Source organism: Xiphophorus hellerii, chromosome 21 (assembly GCF_003331165.1).
Source record: "Xiphophorus hellerii strain 12219 chromosome 21, Xiphophorus_hellerii-4.1, whole genome shotgun sequence".
NCBI lineage: Eukaryota > Metazoa > Chordata > Actinopteri > Cyprinodontiformes > Poeciliidae > Xiphophorus > Xiphophorus hellerii.
In genome coordinates, this window is record NC_045692.1 from 17,924,005 (window position 1) to 17,947,235 (window position 23,231).

A 23,231-nucleotide genomic window follows, 5' to 3' on the forward strand; every position below is an offset into this window, starting at 1 on the left:
GATGTTAAATGAAGCAGAAGCGGCTAAGTTTTTCACATGTTGCTGCAGATTTGTCCTTTACTATGATGAAGCACTCACTAAAATATTACTGGATCTTAGGCAATAAAATGTTAAGAAAGAAAAAAAGGTTTATCTGGTTAAATAAAAAATCTGGAGAATTTGATCATTTTTCCATCCGATTATTCAATTAATTGTCAGAATAGATGATAGATTACTTGATTAATAAAATAATCATTAGCTGCAGCCCCAATAAGTACAAAAAAGTAAGGTTATTTAAATAAAACTACATTAAAATGAATAGAAATAGAACAAAATAAGTAAATGAATAACCCAAAATTGAATTAAATACTAACAATGAGACCATACATGATGGAAACAAACAAATAATTACGTTGTAGAGATCAGCAGCCAGCTTCTCGATGTACTGCTTCAGCTTATCTGCTGTCTTCAAGCCATCTTGGAAGAAACTTTACAGAAATATAAGAAGATCACAACTTTTAGACACTGATCATTCATTAATGCAACAGCTAACGTAACATTGTGATCCTTTTGGTTCTTCCATTTCTGCTCGCAGGCAGAAATGGCTGCAGTTTTGTTGAACATCATGCTCAGCTCACTCTCACTCTTTGGCACCTTTTGGCTTCTGGCGCTGAAATCAGATCTGGTTTCGACCCTTCTCTGCAGATTTGCAGAGGCGTTTAGCACGCTCTGAAATCCATTACAGATCTGTCAGCAATACACACCTCGATGAAGTTCTGCAGCAGCAAATCACCACTAATGACTGCTACCCCTCCCTCTGCTTGGAACGAACATCTCCCTTCCTCTTCCCATTACTTTTTCTGCCACTTCTCGTTCGTTCGGCTCGTTTTCTCTCAATCACTGCACTGATGAGCCTACATCTTTGCTCCCACTCCACACAGCTTAGCTTGCAAAGTGCAACCGAGCCGTACTTGACAGCTGCTCTGTCATTGCAGCCTTAGATTTACCACTTTTGTTGCATAAATGAAGTTCCTGCTTAAATTTATTGAAGCAAACTAGGGGTGGGAATTTATCGTATTGTTTATCATTTATTGTGATAATAAATAAACAATAAATAAACTCTAAAAAATTGCCCGTGTTGCCGTTTTACATTTTTTTCTAATGTTTGTTCAGTGAAGGCATCAATAAATGTAAGAAAATATGATTAAATGCAGTTACTGTGTCACACTTCTAGTGTCCTAAAGAAATGTATTACACATCGAAAGGGTTGCACCAATAAATTGCCTCAGATTTCCTTAATTTTGGGAGATCAGTGATAAGCTGATACTTGACTTTCTTGCAGTATTTAGCAGCATTTCAGACAAAAACAAACAACTGTATCAGCCAAAATTAAAATCGGTAGGTCAGAAAACTGCAATTGGTGCACCGTTTTTCAATAGCAATATTTGCATTTATGTGACTAAAATATAAGTAATAAATAGCTCTTATCATCACTTTTATCATGATAAATCTGTCATAATAAAACTTTAAGACCATATTGCCCTCTGTGAGTGCAAACAGGGCAATTTTACTTTCTTCTCAAGCTTTGACCACTTTCCTCAGCTCTCAGTCTGCTGTCCTAACGCTCCTAATCCATCATCCCTGCAGCCTTTCTATCCGTCAAGGCCCAGGTTGAACAGACTAGCAGGGAAGTGCATTGTTTTGTCCTGGTGTTATGACAGGACATACTGTAGCAACCCTGGATGAAAATCTGTCATTCTGTCACGGGTTGCTGCGAGATGCAGCTCTGGAAAGAGAAGCACCCACTTTATTTACCCACCAAACCCCCTCGGCTGTCACAGCATATCTATATGACGACCTGCAAAGATTTATGAGCGGACTCAAGATCTGGGAGCAACACGAGACAAAACTGCTGCAAAGCAGCTACCACCTTCTTTCTTTTCTAGGGTGTGAAATATGACTTAATGGGTGGAAAGCAAAAGAAAAACAGTAGCAGCAGGCTACACATTTGGGTTAGAGGGATTATGGAGGTACTTACTTGCACTGTGCGTGGTAATACTTAATCAGGTTTTGCAGGAGGTCCACTCCTTTCTTGGTTTTGATCTCGTTTACTTTGATCAGGTACTGGAAGAAAAGCAGAAAAGCAGAGTTTAAATTCAGGGCATTTGAAAAGCTTTCCAAGTCTGAATAGGAAGATTCATGTCATGAGTGCTTAGAGTTATGATTCTTGAGTCTAGGGCTGCAACTAATGGTTATTTTGTAATCAATTATTCTGACTATTAACGAATTTTAAAATTTTTATTTAACCACTGGAGCTTTTTTATACATATCTAAATTCAAAATGTATATATACTTTTGTACAGTTTTGGCTGAACTACTGTCATTCTTTCACAAAATAAACTTTTTTTGAGTCTGCATATCTGATTAATTACTCAATTCATTGATAATTATTTCAATTATTAATAATCGTTTCAACCCTACTTGTGTCAGCGTTTAGACAGAGTATTTACAAGCCTCAAACTCAACCACAGTTTGTCTAGTTACAACTACAAACTGTAAATATTTTATAAAGATGCTACAACCCCAGCTTTAATGTACTTTATGTGACAAATCAGCACAAATTAGTGTGTTATTGTGGAATGGAAGGAAAATTGTACAATATATTTTTTAAAATATTTGAAAGAAAAGAAACAGAAAGAATGTGGAATGCATTGATATTCAATTCAAAGTCTAAACCTAAATTCAGGTGAGAATCTGTGGCAAGAGTATCCAGTCTGCCTGAGTTTGGGTTCATTTTAAAATGGAAATATTAGCTGCTAAAGCCGACAAAAAACCCCAAAAAGACTTGCAGCTGTAATCTCAGGAAAAGGTGGGTCTGAAAAGCATAGACTCAGAGAAAAATAACACTTTTTAGTGTTTATTTTGAAATAATTTTGAAAGCCATGGGTCACTTTTCTTCTACTTCACAAATTATGCACGAACATGTGTTGAATCATCACATGAAATACATTGAAGCTGATAAGAAGTGAACAAATGCTTTGCTGACAATGTTCAAGTAAGGATCAGGGTAATAAAGTGAAACTTGAATTTAACAGAAAATAGTTTTGTATCTTAAAAGGTTAGGATTTTTAAAGAAGATTCTTCATAGGAACTTTGAGGCTGTCTGAGGATTCAAGACAAATGTTTTCAGACAGCGTCCCCACCAAACAAACAAATGAAATATAATCTACTGATAATCCCACAGAGAGCCAATCCACACAGATTTAAGAGTCAGCGAGAAGCTAAAGACCAATTCTAACCCAGAAGAGCTTCGTCTCTTCAACGAGGCTCTGTGCCGCTACATCGTATGTTGATGCATGTGAGTTCCCACACGCATGAGTAAACGTGTGCAAAAGTGTGCAAGCATGCATGCATGTGCCGTCCCTTTGTCTGCCTGACGGCGCTCGACGGCTGGCAGATTATCCACATTTTTTTGTTTGAAGCGCGAGTGGGTTCGGCGTTATTGGAGAGCGTCGCCGCATATTTGTGCATCCCTTTTGTGTGAATGAGCGACGACATTCACGCTGCTGCAGAATATAATGCAGCCTGCTGAGCCCTGACTTTCCTCACTCCTCTGCTGGCAGCGTGGGACGAAAAAAGAAAAGGGTGAGAGTGAGAGCATCGTGTAATCTGGTGATTGAGTAACGTGGAGAGAGTGTGAGAGAGCCAGAGTGCAGGCAGTGGAGAGAAATGAGGTTAAGTGGGATGAACAGATTGTAACACTGACTGCAGCATTCTCACAACAACAACAACAGCATCACAACGAGATTTCCACCATTAATGACTGCTAATTTAGGGAAATGTCTGGGATTTGTTGGCTGAAATTTCTCCACATTTACAAAAAAATATAGTCAAATATCACAACCAGAACTGTGTGAAAAAACATCTGATAATTAAAGATTAAATTAATAGGAAATCAATTAGAAAAATTTTCAAATGGTTTTTGGCTGTTGTGTTTTATTTTTGACACATAATAAAATATACAAAGTGTTGTTTACAAAATTAAAACTTATTGGTCTTTGAGCGGACAAAAGTGCATTAATGTGCCATTAGAAATATCACTTGATATTTCAAAACAACAATATTATCGTTTATCACAATTTGTTATTGCCCACTATGTTATGCCTACTATGTGCATGGTCAGTTAACCAATAATAATCGAGCTATGAATACGCTTAATTAAAGCATTCATTTTGGATGTTTTTGTTTTTATTTATGAAGAATGCATGGAAATAAATGGCAACATTCAAATCAGTGAACGCCACTGGTAAAAATGTGTAAAATAAACCATTCAAAATAAACATTTTACTGCATCATTTTAACAAAAATGTTGTTAAAATTCAACCTCTTGTTTGAATATTTATTCATAGAAACAAAAGTCAATAAATGACTTGTGCTACATAATTCCTAGACAAATAATTGTTCCTAAAACAGCTTATTCTTGCAGGTTTGCAGCGGGAGTCTGGTGCCCATCTGCAAATGGCGACACACAGGACACGCACTCACACCCAAAAGCATTTTAGAATATTTAATTAAGCTAACAGTCATGATTTTGGACTGTGGGAGGAAAAGAAAACCCACACATGGACTGGGAAAAAATGGGAAATCCATGCAGAAAGAAACCCAGATGGAGATTTGAACCCAGAGTGCTACCGTGCAAAACAAAAGAAAACCTTTATCAGAAACTTTATCAGAGATTGACAAGGTAAAAATGGCAAAGGAACCAACTAATGTTTTTAAATATAGAGTAGATGTAATAACATGAACGTCTTAGCAGCTCTTGAAGTTTTACAACAGAACATCACTAAAAGAACCACTAATATTATTTTAGATCTATTCTTTTGTCATAGGTTGGAAATTATGTGAATCATTTATATAGGTGGTATAAAATAAAAAGAACCTCATTCACTGTTAAGTACGGTGGAGGATCTGTAATACTGTGGGACTATTGTGAACTGCATCTATTTATTTTTTTATTTCAAAACCATGCCACTGCAATAAAATAAGGATTTATTTCAATATTCTTAATCAAATAGCCAAACACATCCTACTGCTCAGAGGTGCTTCAAGCAGAGCCAGTTTAAATTTGTCTGTCAGAGAATGAAAAAGAAATTTAAAACCAAATGTGGAACCGAGGAAACCAACAAAAGAGGAAGGTGGTGACAATGATGTGTGCTACAACTCGTTATTGGCATGCTGCTGCAACCGGAGGCGGCTGCTAAGGTGTAAAACACAGACGCTGACGAGTTTCTAGAGCTGCTTTATTATCAATTCATGGATCAAAAATGGCAACAACCAACGCACAGGAGTCTGTGTTGATCTTGCAAAAACAAACAGGAAGTCTTTCAGCTGAGCTGCTGTTTGACTTTTAGGCAACATTTTCAATCTCCTGATAAATTCTCACATTTCCAAAATTTCAGTTTGTAGCGACAAGAACGAAAGAATGTCCTCTGGAAACCAGCAGAGATGGATACTTTAAAGCAATTGGTAGCGAGACTAAAGCTAAAAATGTCTCAATATCACAAGTTGACACCAACAATGCTCTTTAACTCGCAGACATGTTTTAGCAAGTCTGTTAGTGGAGTAAAAGGTGTCAGATAAATTTAAATTCATGGTGTGTGACGAGACTAGCACTGTGCACGAAACTGTTAATCTAGAAGATGATGTAAGATCAGAGCATCCTGCAGGGGGATGAGGCAGAATGAGCAGTCACTGACCCGTAAGAGTCTAAAACATGCTGTACTGTCTTCAAAATGCACAAAGACATGCAGAGTCCACTTCTAGTCTGACTTTTAATGATGTTTTAGAAAATGCATTGCAGATCCCATTTAGAAAACTATTGATATTCCATGTGCTGTCCATTATAAAAAGTGTAAAAGAAACCTCACTTAGGAGCTGTTTTGTGTTTAGAGTTACTGGAAAATATTACTGATAATCAGATTTGACAGAGCCGAGCCTTCGAGCTCTCAAGCCAAAGTCTCTGACCCGCTGAAGAAATATGGGTACAATGAAATGAGGAGAGGGCGGGTCAGTTGGACTTTGCACAAAATTTAATCCAGAAAACCCAAAAAGCAATGCGACCCGCATTATGTAATCTGAGAAAAAGAAAAGATCCTAGCAGGATAAAACGGCAAACGAGGCGTAGGCGTCACCGCCCACAACCAGAGAGGATTTTGGCCAAACGGAGAGAGAGAGCTCTAACAGTTTGTTCTGATTCTTCTGGGCACAAACACAGAGCTCACATTTGTTTTATGCTTTATTCTCGCTGCCAGGTTTCTTAAAAGTTTGGCCATTGTGAAACAGAGTGACTTCATTTGAAGCTTATAGGATTAAGAGGAAGTCTGAAAACTCTTGGAGAGCAGAAGTTGGTTTTTTAGCACAATTAGTGTTACAATTAGTGTACAGCAGGTACTGATCAATCATTTATCATCTCATGAACATTATTCAAATGATGTGTAAATGCTGGGCAATTAAACAGCATTTCTTCCGTTTGTCACACCTTAATGTTTAAGATAACCTAGCACATTGCAATGTCACACAAAGTTAAACTGAGGAAACACATCAAGCTGAATTAATAAAAAAATATAAATATATGTATTACACTGAGATGTAATATAAAAATATATTTTAAAAATATTTCTTAAAATTGTTGCCACGTCCTGACTGTATAAAAATCAAACTTCTCTGCCTCCTTCCTGTGGTCCTACTGCAATCTGCAGGAATATACAGCTCAGTCAGAAACCACCAATCAGAGCCAGGGGGAGGGACTTAGCATCGACAATCACGCTTGTGTATGCGCTGTAGCGTTAAACAGGCCATTCATAACTTAAAGCACTTCAATGTGGGAAAATTAACTAATATCTGCAAAAACAGTGGATAAACATTATCTTTGTCCATCCATTCACTCATTCATTATCCCTTCTCTGCAGTTATATCTGTAAAAATTCACTCATCACAAGAGCAAGTGTTGCACCACAACCTATTAGGTTTACATCTAGCATTAAGACATCCTGAGGGACATGATCCACTAAAGAGGTCTTTGCTTTTTTTGCTATGAATCAGCATGCAGCCTGTAGAAACATCTGTGATAAATTCATGGTGAACATTTGACTTTATTCTTTAAAAGTGAAATAAAAATGAAAGAGAGTTCTGACTTAAAAGAATAAAAATGTTTAGGACAAACCCCTGGTTGTTTGTCTAAGTGTTTGTGTCATGTCCGGTGTTTTGTTGACTTCCGTTTCCTGGTTCAGAGGGACTGGAAACAAAGCTCAACACAACACCAGCTGCTCATAAACACAATCTGGTTCTACTAATATAACGGGACGAATATCTGCCAAACTTTCTGTTTATTTCTACATCCGGAATTTCCACAGACGAATCATAAATGAGAATCTCAATAAGCAACAGAAACCATTGCAATATTTCTTTCACCTGTCTAAAACTGAGCAACAGCAACGTAGCTACTTTACCAGCATTCAGCTTCTGTGCACCACAAATCTGGAACAAACTTCTAGAAAACTGAAAAACAGGTGAAACACTGAGTTTCTTTAAATCAAGGCTAAAAGCCTCCCCGTTTAGAGTTGCTTTTGAACCATATTAAATGGAAAATTGACCGACATATTTGATGTGTATTGATGATCTTGATGATATCACTCATCAAAATGTCAATGGTTTCTCAATTGCTGAATTTATGTTGTTTTTATGACTTCTTCTTGTGTTTCTAACTGCCTTGGTCCTGAAATGTAAACTCGATTGATTAATTGACATCGGGGAAATGCAAGTTTACATCTTTCCTCCCATTATCCCTATTCGGTTTAAGAGAAGTGTCAAATTACTCACCTCGCACATCTGCAGCTGGAACAAGCGCCTCTCCTTCTCCATCTCCTCTGCGATCTCGGCCCCGGTGATTTCGGTGCGGATCATCCCATGCTGCTTGGCGTGCTCCCGCTTCTCCTTCTCTATCTTTGTACTGCAGGGAAACAGAATCGGGTGTTTCCAACTAGTAACAATGAGATATCTGGTACAGCTCACCATCGTCTACTTACAACTTAGCCTCGTAGTCCTTCCATGCTTTGTCAAAAGGCTTCTTTAAGTCCTGCAGAGATAAAGGAGAAGATCCAGTCAAGTCCCAAGAGGTCAGTTTGAGGATAGAGATATTTGTGGAGTTGGGCCCAACGATCGGCTCGTGATTCACGTCATGAATGCCCAGTAAGGATCACGCCCCTTCTTGAACCTCCAACACGAGGAGTTCATGACCCAGTTACTCTCCTCATGCACCACACAAAGGCAGTGTTTATGTCTGCCAGATTTACAGTTTCAAATGAGAATTCCTCTCCTTACTCGCCCCTAACGCTCTTAATCACAGGCATGGGGGATTTGGAGATGGATAGACTTGCTGACTCCCACAAGAGTCCAGTAGGACAGAGTTGGGAAGACTAAACAAAGTGATGGTAAATCTTACCCCTTTCACGCCTTTCAAATCCCCCTTGAGCAGAGAGTCCAGGGTGAAGATCACATTGTGGCTGAGGCTCTGTAGCTGTTTAAACAAAGCAAGAAAAACATAGTTAATGTGTCACAACAGACTGTCAGAAGAAAATGTTTGATAAATTCTCTGGAAGACAAAAAACAACAATGACTCAATCTAGTAAACAGATTGATTTGCCAGGATGTGATAAATTATTAGGCACAGTAATTTAATTTGCATCACAGATACATCAAAATGAAGACGTAATGCTTAAAACAGTGTAGCAACTTTTCACTTATTGACAGACTAATCTGCAGTCGACGGACGAGGTTGTGTGAAACGTTTACTCCTCTTAACCGGAGAGCTCAGCAGAGACGTTAAAAAACAACGAGCTACAAAACAAAACAAAACTAAAATGAGTCAAAAATTGCCAAAGACGCCAGATGGATGATTCAGCCCACCCACACACACAAACATAAGAAACTAGTCATTTGCTGGGCTGAGTGAAGGTTCATGACCGTTTCAGCTGTGAGGTGGCAACATGCAGACAGACTTCAGATACATTTTACATAATTAAGGATAAAAAAACTTGGACATCAAGCTCTATTTATTTATTTTTGGTAAGAATTTGGGAAGGGATTTTAACATGCTAAAAATTTCAACACAATTACTTTTTCCCAAGTCGGAACCTTTGTATTTGCATGTTTCTGGTACAGCCGTAAATCTGACGCACAAGCAACATCTGCAAACAACAGCAAAGGACGACAAAGCCGCTTCTCTTGGCTTTACATTAATTTTTGCTTTATGCAAAAAATATTTCCTACAAGACAAACAGCAGATATTCAACAATGACCCTGAATTAAAACTAAAGGAATGACTAGAAAGATTCTAAAATATGCAAATATAGGATTTGTCTGCATCAGCGATTCTTCAAAATCGCTTCAGTTTTTGACATGATTATACCAAGTGTCTGGAAGGACTAGAAAGGCTTGATTCGTCCTGTTGCCACAGCTTGGCTCAGCAGTTCCAGCTATGAGGATCAGCAAGGTCATTTACAAGACTACTAAGCATTTAAGTCCCTGTTGTTAGCCAAGTCCACATTGATACTAAGGGAAGTAAACAAGGCCTAATGGGCACTAATGTGCTCCTTAAGTGCCTGTCTTGCATATGGCCAACATCTAAATCAATCCTTCACTGACCGGCTGCTGGCGAGCTCTTCCAGCTCCTTTTGTTAACTGTCACAAATGCTTTTTGCTTCCAAACACGCAATTCTCAGAGAGAAGGCGCATTAAAACGGGTTAAATCAGTTTGTAAAATCCTGGGGACACATCCAGGACACACGCTCTCAGCCGTCGATACTCATTTGTCGTACCAGCTGCCCTCAGGGTGCAGCTATCGAAGTCTGAAAACTCGATACACTGCTGCAGATAACAAGAGTCAAACTGAGAGGGCGACTGAGAGAGATCAGGTCACTTTTCCACTATATGCTGGTTGCGCAGACAGGGTTGTTTGATTTGTGTATGCACGGACACGCAACCCACTCAGCTGTTCCTGCTGCTGCCAAGAGTATTTATGTTGTCTAATCTCACTGTCAGCCACATGGGAAGGGAAGACCGGGATCTGGCTCTTCTTCCAGCAGGAATCACTCAGAGGGTTTAAACAGGACGCGTTACTTAACAGGAACTGCGGGAAATCCATGGCATGGAGATAAGAAGCCATCTGGGGGTACAAAAGTTTTCAACTGTGCTTATTGTTTTTTTAAGAATATACTTCCACAGTGGCCTGGATTAATAGTTTTCCAGGATTTCTGAAGATCTGACTGGGTTTATAGTTTTGATGTTTCTTCCAATTAATTCCTTTCTAGATATTTACCTGTCCATCACAGAATATTATTCAATGTGTGCTTAAAAAGAAGGAATGTTGACAACTAGAGAACAAAAGAAGAAAACCAGATTAACAGTATCTAGGCCTGGACTGGTTCATCGGGCAGACTGGGACAATTCTCGGTATGGCAAACCTTTTTAACATAAACTCAGTTTCATCTGACTGTCTGTAAATACATTCCAGATGTCTACAAATGAGTTTTGATGAGACAAATTTAAGATAGTTAGATATCCTAATTAACTAATATGTCATATGGATTGCAATTAAAATAATACAACGGGAAGTGAACTGGGAGCTCCAAATTGTGGGGCAAAATTAATTTTGTTTATTTCTATACTGAAGATATTTTTAAACTAACTTTTCATCAATTGGTTAGAGCTTATTTAAGTGAATGTTAAATAAGTCATAAGCCCATTTCAGATGTCTGGAATGTCAGTGAGGTGAAGCAGTTTTTTTAAATGGCTTGCCATAGATCAGGTCCATACTGGTAGCTATTGTTTTGTTTTGTTTTTGGAGACGCAACCTGATGTAGCACTTAGTGGAAAGTAGAAAGAGCGAGGATAACATGGTGAAGGCTAGAATTAAAAAGAAGCAGCAAAAGATAACTTTCACTAAAATTAGTTCTCCTTACTACCATCAAATGAGGACGATAAGTAAGGTAAACCATTCAATTAAGTCATCAGCAGGTTAAAGTTTTTAAGAGAATCAGAGATGTGAAATAGGCCATAACACTGTCAGTCCATCTCTATAACAAAGTACCTGAAGATCCTGATTAAATGCATTCTTTGTCAAGATGTTTTTCTGAGAAGAGTCATTCAGTCCAAAACATTTAGATAAGGCACAGAAAAACTTTACAAAAAACAAGACCGCTTTTAAACATGATAAGAAATATTCATGCATATGTAGGGCAGTCAGCTATTTCAGCTTGCAGGAGACCAACCAACAAGGTAGAAGCATTTGGAAAAACCTGGTTCTCTGACCCTAAATCATTGGCTTTACTGGGATGTCGACCAGCCGGACTCACCAGGTTCTTCAGCAGGGTCGACAGCTCCTTGGTGAGAGAGGAGAACTTGACAAAAGCTGTCCCCAGGTCAGGGTTGTCCCTGCTGATGAAGTTGCTACCAAACTTATCCAGAGCCTGGGCATAGGTTTCTTCATTCTGAACATGATCTGTGTTGGGAAAAACAGCAAAGAAGAGGTTAAAAAGGAGTCATAAATGATCATAAAAGGTCAAGACCGGAAGGTCAGAGCTCTGAATATCATTAAAAAGTGTAAAATTCATGGAACCGTCAGGATTTCTGCAATTTTTAATAAATTAAACCCGTTTTGCAAAACTCATAACTTAAGTTTAAAACCTACACAAATTAGTAAGCTTAATAATATAAGGTAGAAAACATAATTATTACTATTACTATTAAAGCAACTTAAAGAGAAAACGCTGCATTTTTCTGGAGGATTTGGAGGAGATGGTGGATGTCTGGGACTTGTAGTTTTATCACAGCATACAAGAACATGACCAGTTCAACCAGAACTACAATAAAAGAACAAATGCAGAACAAATGAAGGAAAGAATAGATATACACATTTCAGACGTAATTACTTCTGATTTACGATTTTATCTTTTTACATACTTAAGAATTTTTAAAAGTCTGGTATTGATCTGAAAATATTTCATTAAGGCTTCACCATTGAAAGATACACACAAAAATTCAAAAATGCCTGCAGACAAGGCCAGAGGTTTCAAGATGGATATTCTCTGGACTGATGAGAAAAACTGGAGCTGTTTGGATCAGTCAAATCAGCTCCATGTTGATAAAAAAAAGCTATAAAAGAAAAATAATCCAATAACTTGAGTGAAACATGGATGTGGCTTGTTCTGGATAAGGACCCAAACACCCATGGAAAGATCTCTTGTTGGCAACGAATAATGCTATTAAATATTAAATTAATGGTGTCATTCTTTTGTCCAGGCAAGTTTAGTTTTTCTTTGAAATATTCAATTGAAGTAACAATCAAAAGTCTGATTTGGGTTGAATATGTGATAAAAAAAAAAAACCCAAAAAACAATGAATTTTAAATAATTTCAGAAATTGTTGTTATTTTTGTGCCAGCAGATCTGCCTGGATATTTAATCACAGCAGCAGACACGCCTGGAATAAAAAAAGTGATTTAGCAGTAATAATAGCAGGAATACTCCATGGACCAGTGTTTTTCTCAAGAAGCCATCTTTTCATACAGCTCATGTCAGGGTTAGAAGATGTGTGGTTCTCCTGGTGAATCAAACGCTGCAGGAAAAGTCAGTCAAGCAGCAGAATCCATCTGTATTCATCGTTAACTTCCCAATGGAGAATGGCTGCTTACAAACTAAAATCCAAGCAAACAGGACTAATGTTTTACATAAGTTAAATAAACTACATTTATTCAAATTCCTAACTTCAAGTGTTCTATAGTCAATCTTGTTTGGAGGACAATAACGTTATGAATTACATTTGCAGAACCTTTTGAACAACCTTCCTCCAGTTTTTCCAGTGGTTTTTCCACTTTTCATCTCAAAGGGTTAAAGTGACCAAAGGATAAAGTTACTCCTTTCTTTGGAGAGCAAACAAACATCCCAAGCTGTCAAATTACAGGGTGGAAAGCTGCTTTCAATGATATTCAGTGGAAAAGAACTGCAGATTCATGACACAGCACTGAGAAAAACTCAGGTGTTGATTTCTGGGACAGTCTGGACAAGAAAAGCACACAATACACCATCTGTCCCACAAAAGGCGGCTTTCCAAGTACAAACAGGGATTTTCATGCCTACAAGAAGAAAATACATGGAATAAATGAATAAAAGATCATGGACATTATAGGACACAAAGATTTCTCACCTTGACCTGAATTGTAGATTGCCTTCACTGATTTCTTCACTTTTTGCAGAGAAGTTCGATCCTGATCCAGTGCCTGGAGAAAAAAAAAAAGAATTTAAACATCTCAGGGTGATTTCATGCTTTAGGATCGCCCAGCACAGTCAAATCAAAAGGCAGCAGATATTTTCCCGATAAACCAAATATTTGCTTAACAATCTAGAGCTATTAAGACAGAAAGGCCAAGTGAGTAATGGAGCAGCGTTTTGCTGTTGAATTGGCAAAACAAAACAGGAGTTTTATCACCTCAAATTAGTAGTACTTTATATCTTTGTTGTTTTATTTGTTAAAGTACTGGTAATAAAATTGAAAGCAAACAGATATTGATTTTGTTGTTCACAAAAATACAACAAATTGAATCAGTTAAAATGGTTTAAATGTGACCCCTGAGCTGAGGAATCCATCAGTCCCCATAATGCTGCTGCATTCATGGGGAAAATGTCCTTTGGGTGCAAGAAGCAAGCAATGTGGCTGCAACTCAAGTCAGGAAAAAGAAAACTTGGATCTTACAACTCACTTGTTCCAATCCGAAATCCTGAACCCTGATTGAAACTATAACAAGTTCAAATCTTAAATCAAGATAAATATAAGCTAGCCTAAAGGATTTGATTAAAATATTCACAGTCTCTTTTTCAGTTTCAGCTGCTCCTCTTATTTGTAACTTTTACTCAGATCCAGTTTTCATTTCCATGAAAGGCTCTCAAAAAACACCTTTGTTTATTTAGGTACCGCATCCTTATCTGTCGTTCTGACTGTCGAGTGTTTTTCTGTTTCTTAGGAGTATGACATTGTGATAGAAGCATTTTGTGTCTTAAAATGGACCAAATAAAGAGATTGAGTCCATTTATTAACTTGGCTAAATACAGTAAAGTCATTCAAGAAAGAATGACTTGTTTTTGTTTAAAAAATAATTATCTAAACTATAAAAAAATCAACAGCAAACCATAAATATTTAGGAAATAGCATGCTATTTTTTAAGTAAACCAAACAAGTGAGGCTCTGTTTAAAATTCTATGATTTTTTAAAATGCATCTATAAACAGGATTAAAATTGTTGAAAATCTTTAAAGGGGTTTTAAATGGTTGTAATTTAGTAAGCAGCTGTAAAACATTGGGATTTTGTGTTTCTCACCTGGAGAAAACTGACAACAATGCTGCTGGCAGGCATCTAACTTCAAAATTAATCACCTGTAAGGGCAGCAAGAAGATCCCCTGTCAGACTGGACGCCATGATTCTGCATGGTGTCTATTAATCTGCTCACTAACTGCAGCTGAGATAATTGGGTGGCTTGTTATTCAACAGCAACAAATGTCTTCGTTACCCGTTTCTGCTCAAGTATTAAAAATGCAAGTGTGTAATGTTGGTTTTGCAGAATAATTTATTCTGACAATGCAAATATCCACTAATTCGAACAACAGGGAATGAAACCAAAATGATGATAAACACATGCAGGAAGACCGCTACTGCAAGGTCAAGCTGTGGAGAACACACGCACACCGAGAGAGAAACACACAACAATGCCCTAATTAAATTTAACAACATAATTAAGTCGCCCTTGGCCTTCCTTGGACAGTTTTACACAGCTCTTCTCCAATTATGGCAGCAGTAGTTCACCGCCGCAGGGCTCTTTCTGCCAGGACCAGGTCCTTTGATCCCTCAGCAAATGGAAACGGAGTTTGATGCCACATAAATCCTCCATTAGACCCGTTACATGACTACATGCTCCATGTCTTACACCCAAATATCCCTGAATATGTGTGAATAAATAATTATACACGTGGAGATAAACCAATCAGAATCCTACGGTTCATTTTAAGGGTATTTTCATACAGTCTGGTAGAGTCGGTTTGATCGGGGATCCAAACTGCAACATTTGTTGCATTTTCAGATGCTGCGGTTCACTTTCACACTGCACTGTGTTAAATGAGCCAAACTCTTTGAAAAACCTGTTCCCCTCCTCCCCTGTGGTGGCGCTGCACCAAGAACTACTGCATGAAACGACATGAAAACCTCTGAAGAAAACACCAGTGCAACTTCCTTCTGCACAAAATGTAAAAACATAATGGAGTAGCGTCAGATTTAGAAGGATTAGCTATTTCTCTCGCTAGCGGCAGACACACCAATGAATGCCTTAATATTCATTAATAAGTACAATAGAAACTCTCAATGATACTGCAGAAGCTAACATCTACAACCTTCATTATTTTAAGGAAAATAAATGTGACTCCTGAATTGGCTGCTTTGCACGAGGTATTCCAGCTTCCCATATTTTCTTTTGAATATTTTAGATATGCGCTACAAAAAATCCAATGAAACAACAGGTGAGTCCAGTCCACTGTACTGCCCACAATGGTTGCCATTTGCATATATTATTTCAGACCTTCATTAAAAAGCAAGTTTCATGAAGTTTTTTGATTCTGATTGCATTAAAACCTTCAGATGTCTTCACAATTTTAAAATACAGAAATGCTTAATCCCCAAACAAGATTAAAAAAACAAAGCTGCTTGACTTGCATATTAAAATGCTTTCATGAGACTTTTCCTCAAGCTGTTTGAGGTTTTACAGTATGACCTGCCTCCATCTTAATATGAACCAACAAGAACTGCACTTAGGATGAGTAAACAGTTCACTCACCTTTAAATCACTTAGTGGGATGGCACTACAAGAATCATTAAATCACTGAATGTTAGTTCAAAAAGTTTGGTGCCTGTGGCAAAGATTGCCATGCACTGAATGGAAAATAGTTCTCAGGACCAAACTAGAAGAAGAAATTGGTCAAATATGTTTAGATTATTGAAATATTTCAAGTGGGTGGCAATCATCTAGGAGCCATTTGCTCATTTTTATTCTTCTAAGGCAGAGTTGTTTGTACCAAAAATCCCTTACAGATGCCTTCAAAACTTAAAAGAAAAATACACATGCAAGATAACCAATGAGTTAATCTGGAGACGAAAGTGAAATACTTGAATCTGTCTCAACATAAACCCAATGCAGACTGAAGAGATACCAATTAAAACGATAAAACATAATTTATCAAGCACAACTAAAAGACTATTTTATTAACACCAATAAAGACATATTAACAGTACTTTTCAAGGTAGTGTTAATATGTACTGTAGGCAGAGCAAATATCTTTGCTTAGGACAACAAATGCACATGGCAGCAGTCATCTGAGGCAGGCTCCATCTAAATGCGGTTTGTTGTCATGTTGGGTATGTGCTGCAGCAACCGCCACACCCTCAACAACAGCTGACACATCCACTAGCAAACCGTGCTTCCTCTCAGGGTCACCGTTAATTCACAATTTACTAAGGATTAGACGTCTAATGAGGTTGTAGGGTTGCTTTTTTTCATTAATGAATCAAATTCTCTCAAGGAGTGTTTTGGATTTACTCAGGTCAACTTATTTAATCTTAAAATAGGTTTGATTACCGAAGTATTTAAAGAGGCAGTATTATATACTTTCCAGCCACATAGCGGCATTTTCAAGTAACTATGTTACCTTCAGTTGTTATAAAATGCTGTATATATTAAATATGGCTTTAAAGAAAACTGATTTTGTAATTTAATGCCTTGAAATTGGGTCTCTGCCTCTTTAAACACTCCATCTCTTTTGAAACACTGCTTTCAGGACGTCATCACTACGTCGCTCCTCTATTAACCCTTTAACAACATTTTTTTTACTAGCGTTGCATTGAGAAGTAGCTCGTATAATAAGCTCAGCTGATGTACAGTTCCACCAGGTGTTTGCTAATTGCTGCTGGCTAGTCTGAAGGAGCTGAATGGCTGTTCTGTAAGGCAGAAGTTTGGAAACTTGGAAACTGTATCCCTAAAGGTAAAGGTAATTTTATTTATATAGCACATTTTCAGCAACAAGGGAATACAAAGTGCTTTAACAAGATTTAAAAAGAAATACAAATAAAATAACAAACCAAAAGAAAAAACAAAAGAAGAAAAAGCTAATAGTAAATAAACTAGATACTCGTATTTGGGATTGGTAGATAAATATAAGTACCGTAAGTATCCTCTGGTCTAATTCGGGAAATGCCTTTTTTGTGAAAAATAGAATCCAAAATGATTAATAATCAACGACGGAACTATTTAATGAACTTATCTTGTGTGATTCATTGAATGAGGGTTAGATAGTATAATATTAAATAAAAATAACCCAAGCCTAGACCCACAGAGTGACCAAAGCAACCACTGAGGTTAATGGATCTAACTTCCTGAATCCTGAAGACTGCCAGTCATGCTCTGGAGGTCAAAGCTTCAGAGGGGGAATAGGTGGCTCAAGTGACAGAAGTTTTTCTCCATTTCATGCTTCCTGACCCAGGCCTTATCCTCCCGCAGCAGACCTGCCACTTCCCCTGCAGCCGTCCTTTCTGACAGGAAGCAGGAAGCATCCAGGCTCGTCACTGTCCTGTCCCGGATCAGCGGAGCTCCGTCCACCGACACCAGCTGCACTCTGCTGACAACCGAGGAACAAAAACATCACACTCTTGACTCCCGCCTCTCCTCTACGACATTCGTCATCGCTTTGGTGGACTGCCTCGCGTGTCAGTCCAACATTCTTCACCGCGGAGGCCGCAGGAAGTCGCCCTGACCGAGCGGTCAGCTCTGCTGTTTGTCAACAGCTCTCTGGAACCCAGATGTACCAACGTGGTAGATTTTACTCTCACAAATCAGCAGAACGGACTCAAAGATCTTCGAATTACACAAATGCAAACAACTTCCGAGAAGGAAAAAACAGGAAGGGGTACAATAATCAAAGGACTTCCACAGAAAAGGAAATGAGTGCAGGGGCATTTTTATAGCAGAGGTCAAAGGGAACACTTTTAAAAAATGCTTTCTTTTCATTTCCTTTCTGATTGAGATCCTCTAAATAACAACAACAAACTGGTTTGTTTCCATGTTCCCAGCAGTAAACCTAAGTCTTATTATTACATCTTACAATGATGGGAAAACACTGTATGAGGACAGAGTTTGTTTATTTGCCAAGTCACTTTGACTGTCTGTCGATGGTGTCTATGTGGCATGACTCAAGCAGGAAGGGTGGGGAGCCGTTTTCATTGGCAGGAAACAAATGCACATCCCTTTTCTCTGAGCCGGACTTATCTGCATGTGAAGGTTGGAGGAAAAAGTGAGAGGAGGCGTAATATTTCCAAAAAAGAAGCCGAGATCTGATGGTGTATTCCTCACACAGAGGGAATGAAGTATCAACTGCTGGTGGTTGAGGGTTTGGTTAGGAGCGGTAACCACCGGACCACATGACTGATGTAGTGTCTCAGACAAGCAGGATAAAGCTGGGCTCGATCTTTTTCCACAATGTCTAAAAAAACCTCCTGTCAATTTGCAACAACAGCCGATAGATCAAAAATCTATCGCTCTGAATGAACGGCAACAAATTACCCCTCATAAAATCTTCAACAGCTGAATCCATCATCAGGGTTTATGTACTTTCTTCATGCCAAACGTTCAGACATTTCCACACTTAATAGTCCAGAGAATAAAATACAGACGATTACATTTCCACAGAGGTAATCATTTAAACGAGAATTATTATGAAACATTTATATTTTGTATATTTTCGTATTTTAGTTTTTGGGTCTCAAATGTTTCTAAAAACAACAACAACAAAAAAACACCCAGCTGTTTTTTGGCAATAAAACATTAATGTTTTTGATGTCAGGAAAATGAGATATTTCAAAAACCTCCTGATTGTTACGTCACATTCAACAGGCACTGTGCGGTTACCTAGCAACCCCTGCCGAACCCTGCTTGGTTACCTAGCAACCCAAACTGAGCTCTAGCACATTTAATGTGCTGTACAATGGCTGCTGGAAAAGACAAGTGTTTTGTTGTTGCCTTATCCTCCAGAAACTACTTGCTGCACTCTTGTTGGTTATGCAGGAGGCTCTACTAATGCTTTTCAAAGATCTACCGATATCTAACTGTACATCTGTTTTCAGATGTTTTCACATGCGAGTGTAAACGTTGAGTTGGGGATGGCATATCCAACCACAGCTTATTTGGATTTAAAGTGACAGGACGCCTAAAACAGCTCATTCTGAAAGGAGCTCAAAATAGGCAGAACCGACTAGATTAAAATCTTATTACGTAACAATAATGATTTTGTGCAAATAAAAAATGCAACAAACATGTTTTGCATAGCCCACAGATCTAACCTAACCTGTTCAAGGAATGCGTAACAAGTCACCTTTAAATACAAAATTTGCAACTAGCTCATTTATATAGTGTTGATTCATATCAAATGTGAATTTAAGACATATTACAAAAACAATCATAAATTTAAATTACATATGTTCTACTTCAAAGATTGTTTGTTAGCAAAACACAGTCAGGTTCAATTTATTATATTGATTGATGGCAAAATAGTTTCGGATGGATTTTTTTGGTCATAGGACATTAAATAAAGTCCAAACAAATATTTTCCATATTTTTTCCCAATTTTATTCAAACCTTAAATACTTGAATCAGGTTCCATACTTTTCCAATCTTTTATCATATTACAAAACAAATGAAAGTATTTTAAAGACTTATATCATTTTGTACTACATATAATTCATAATGCAATATTTGCATTATAGGGAGAGAAAAGTCAACATTGTGTTGCTTTCCTGTGGTCAAAGCTCCATTTTCATGTGGTGAACACACACATTTACCAACATGTCAGACAAGGAAACCCAAACCACAACCACATTTCTGAATTTCCTCTTCCCAGTTGATTTGCTAATCAACTACAGCAATCTTTTATCAACAAATAAGCTGATTCTGTTTTTAATTAACAATAATTTGACAACAGTGATATCATTTTGTATGGTATGTGCACCACAACGTCTTGGGAAGATTTGATCACTGCTTTATTCAAGTCATCAAGAACCGATACTGCACACATTATCTTTAATGCCATCCCCAATGCAAAACATGGCGATTAGTGCAGCTAAATACGTACAGGGAAATCACTGAGAAAAACCAGTTAAAGGCTCCAAAACCATTCACACTAGAGTGGACAATGACTCAAAACTTACGGCCAGAGCTACAATGGCTCAAAGTCTTTTCCACCTTTAATGGACCAGAGTTTCACCATGGTAAAAATGAGCCCTTCAGTGATGATATCGCTTCTACAGTATGGATGCTACAAACAATTCAATATGTACAGACCTGGAGCAACGAGGAAACGTATACAAAACCCAACTGCTTGGAAGACGCACAAGAATGCAGTCAGGTACAGAAAGTTCAGTGAAAGAAATGTTAAAACGTTGCCATGTTTGACAAAACTTTGCATGGCTTTGTTTATAACATCTGAATGGGGCGTCTTTTTTTTTTTTAAACAACCTTTTCTTTTTATTAAGCATAATATTGTGTGTGACCTTAGAAAGTTAAATAATAATCGCATTCCTTTAAAGGCGGCTTTAGTTTTTTATAGCTCACTTGCCAAAATAATAATAATAGCTGATTTTGGTACGGACCAAAAACTTTTCCTGGTGTGAATACATGCTACGTGATAAACTCTAGCAGGACTTGAAACTTCATACTCACAATCCCATCCAATCTGACTGAGTTTGGGCTATTTTGTAAGAAAGAACGGAAAAACTTTTTAATTTCTAAATGTGCAAAGCTGGGATAGACAAACCCCAGAGGACTAGAAGTGGTAACTGCACTGAAAAATAGTTCATAATAGGACTGAGAAAGAGGATATGAACACAAATGCACAGCAACCTCTTCAGAAACTAAAACAACGCATCATTTGTTCTTTCTTTTTACAACAATGCACAATTTGTTCATCCATCTACATGAAATCCTGATGAAAACCATTAAAGTTTGTGACTGTAATGTCACAAAATGCGGAAATTTTGTAAAGTGCTGCATTTCAGATAGAGGGAAATATCACACAGGGGTATCTCCATTATCTACTTCTGCTATCGATCCTGCTGTTTGCATCCTGCTTCGCTCCCTCACACCAAGCTGAGGTGCTCAGGCGTGAGTTTTCCTGTGCACTGTGGATAACTTCCTGAGCTGCAAAGATGCTGCACATCTCGAGAGACGCTGCGCAGGACCTAACACGCATGCGTGTGGTCAGTCAGTGGAAAGCCAAGCTGTGCATGCAGCAGTGCTAGACTCCTTTAGACCAATGTGCACGCCTTCACACCCACACGCTGCTGCGATTTACACACCTAGCATCACAGAAGCAGGAAACCTCTGTTTGTACTGTGAGGAAGTCATTTCTAATGAGACGTTAAATTATTGCTTGACCTTATCAGCTGGCATTAGAAATGACAAAAAGAAAAACTGAAAGCTCGTGACTAAGAAATACCCACACAGATCCTTTTTTAACATTTACAATTGGTGCAAAAACAACATCTCCAGAAACTAATACAGTAACATGCCCACTCATGTCATATACATAAATATACCCCCAATTTAAAATTTTTTTTAAAAACCCACAAACACACAGCAACAAAGCAATTAACATAAAGACCAGTAATCTTTCCACATGTTGGATTGGAAATCATTTTGGACTAACCAAGTGTAAAAGTCAGCTTTATCAAGCTTGTTCTTAGTAAAAAAAAAAAGCTGATATGCTCAAGGGCAAATTGTGAAATTCTGCATGTTTCTTTCTTTCATGAGACTGCTATGCAGCGCTTAGCTTCCAAAAAGCAAACATTACGTAGGGATCTTAAATTGTTAAAGATAGCAAAATCTTCAGGAGAACCTACTTAATTAATCTGTCATTAAATTAAATAACTTGAGAATGTTGGGCATAATCTTTCAAAAATGTGCTTCTATCCTCCAAATATATTGACTACAAAACAGTTTAGACTTATTACATTTTCTCTGCTTTTTTCACTCAGGCTTTTGACAATCGGTCCAAGCTAAATTAAAATCTTATCAACACTGATACGAATTTATGTTGGATGAGTTATTGAAATCATATCATAAACCTGAATTAGACATGGAGCGAGCCAACTGGGACATTCTTCATACCAACTCCCACATTATTGTTAAACAATCAGATCTATCAGTTTGGAAAGGTTTCAAAGGCATTTTTTAAGCAACAGGGTTAGCCAAAAAGTGTATTTTTCATCTTCAGACCATGAGCAAGAAAATCACCAAAATAAAATAGCAGATATGCAAACAAACAATAACAAGGTTTCCCCCAGAAAACTTGCTAAGCCCGGTGGTTGGGTGCCAGGGCAGTCATTCATCCAGCGGTTGAATGTCTTTTTGAGTTTAAAAAAAATGTTTAAAGTTATCAGGAAATTTGAAAATATCACTTGATAACCATGTGTTATTGAAATATTGGAAGATTAATACCTGAATACCAACTATAAAATCTTAAAAAATGCAAAAATTTTAAAAAGACTTAAATAAATAACCAATGCTTTGCCTGGTAAGGGCACAAGTAAAGCCTGGTGTCCCTCCAGGCTTATAATACACTGCGGGAAACCCTGAATAATAATACACAAAATATAAAATGCACAAAAAAGCATCTACCAGAGCTATAATCCGAAGCTACCTAATACAACCAGAGGGGAAAAAATGCTAAAGTACCAACATGTAGTTAGCTAAACCCAATAGAGGTGACAGTAATGTGATGGTTTGGAGCTACTTCTGCGCTTCCAGACTGGGATAATTTGCCATAACTGGTGGAAATGTGAATTCTGCTGTCAACCAGAAGACCCTGACTGGAATGTCCCAGTTTGTGACCTTAAGGTCAACCACTGTTGGTTTGTGCAGCGGAGCAATGATCCACAGCACAGCAGAGTCACATAGGGCCTGAATAAAATCACTGGTTGGAAACGGTTTTGTGTAATTATTGAGACTATCTTTGTCTGATATTGAAATTTATTTGATTACCCAAAACGAGCTGTGGAAAACAGAAGAAAATCAATTTCACAGCCATGTCTGTATAAGTCAGTGAATGAATTTTATG

General features: G+C 37.8%; 1 protein-coding gene across 5 annotated transcripts in view; it reads right to left on the reverse strand.

Moving 5' to 3' along the window:
* Nucleotides 1-23,231, reverse strand: part of asap1b (ArfGAP with SH3 domain, ankyrin repeat and PH domain 1b) — a 62,685-nt gene that overhangs the window by 28,063 nt on the left and 11,391 nt on the right. For all 5 annotated transcript variants that reach the window (XM_032551037.1, XM_032551034.1, XM_032551036.1 and 2 more), the window contains exons 2-8: nt 13,240-13,312; nt 11,391-11,536; nt 8,480-8,554; nt 8,064-8,113; nt 7,858-7,987; nt 2,018-2,103; nt 392-467 (exon numbers count right to left, since the gene is read on the reverse strand). In XM_032551037.1, the coding sequence (XP_032406928.1) occupies nt 392-467; nt 2,018-2,103; nt 7,858-7,987; nt 8,064-8,113; nt 8,480-8,554; nt 11,391-11,536; nt 13,240-13,312 (636 nt within the window). The remainder of the gene's footprint in view (nt 1-391; nt 468-2,017; nt 2,104-7,857; nt 7,988-8,063; nt 8,114-8,479; nt 8,555-11,390; nt 11,537-13,239; nt 13,313-23,231) is intronic.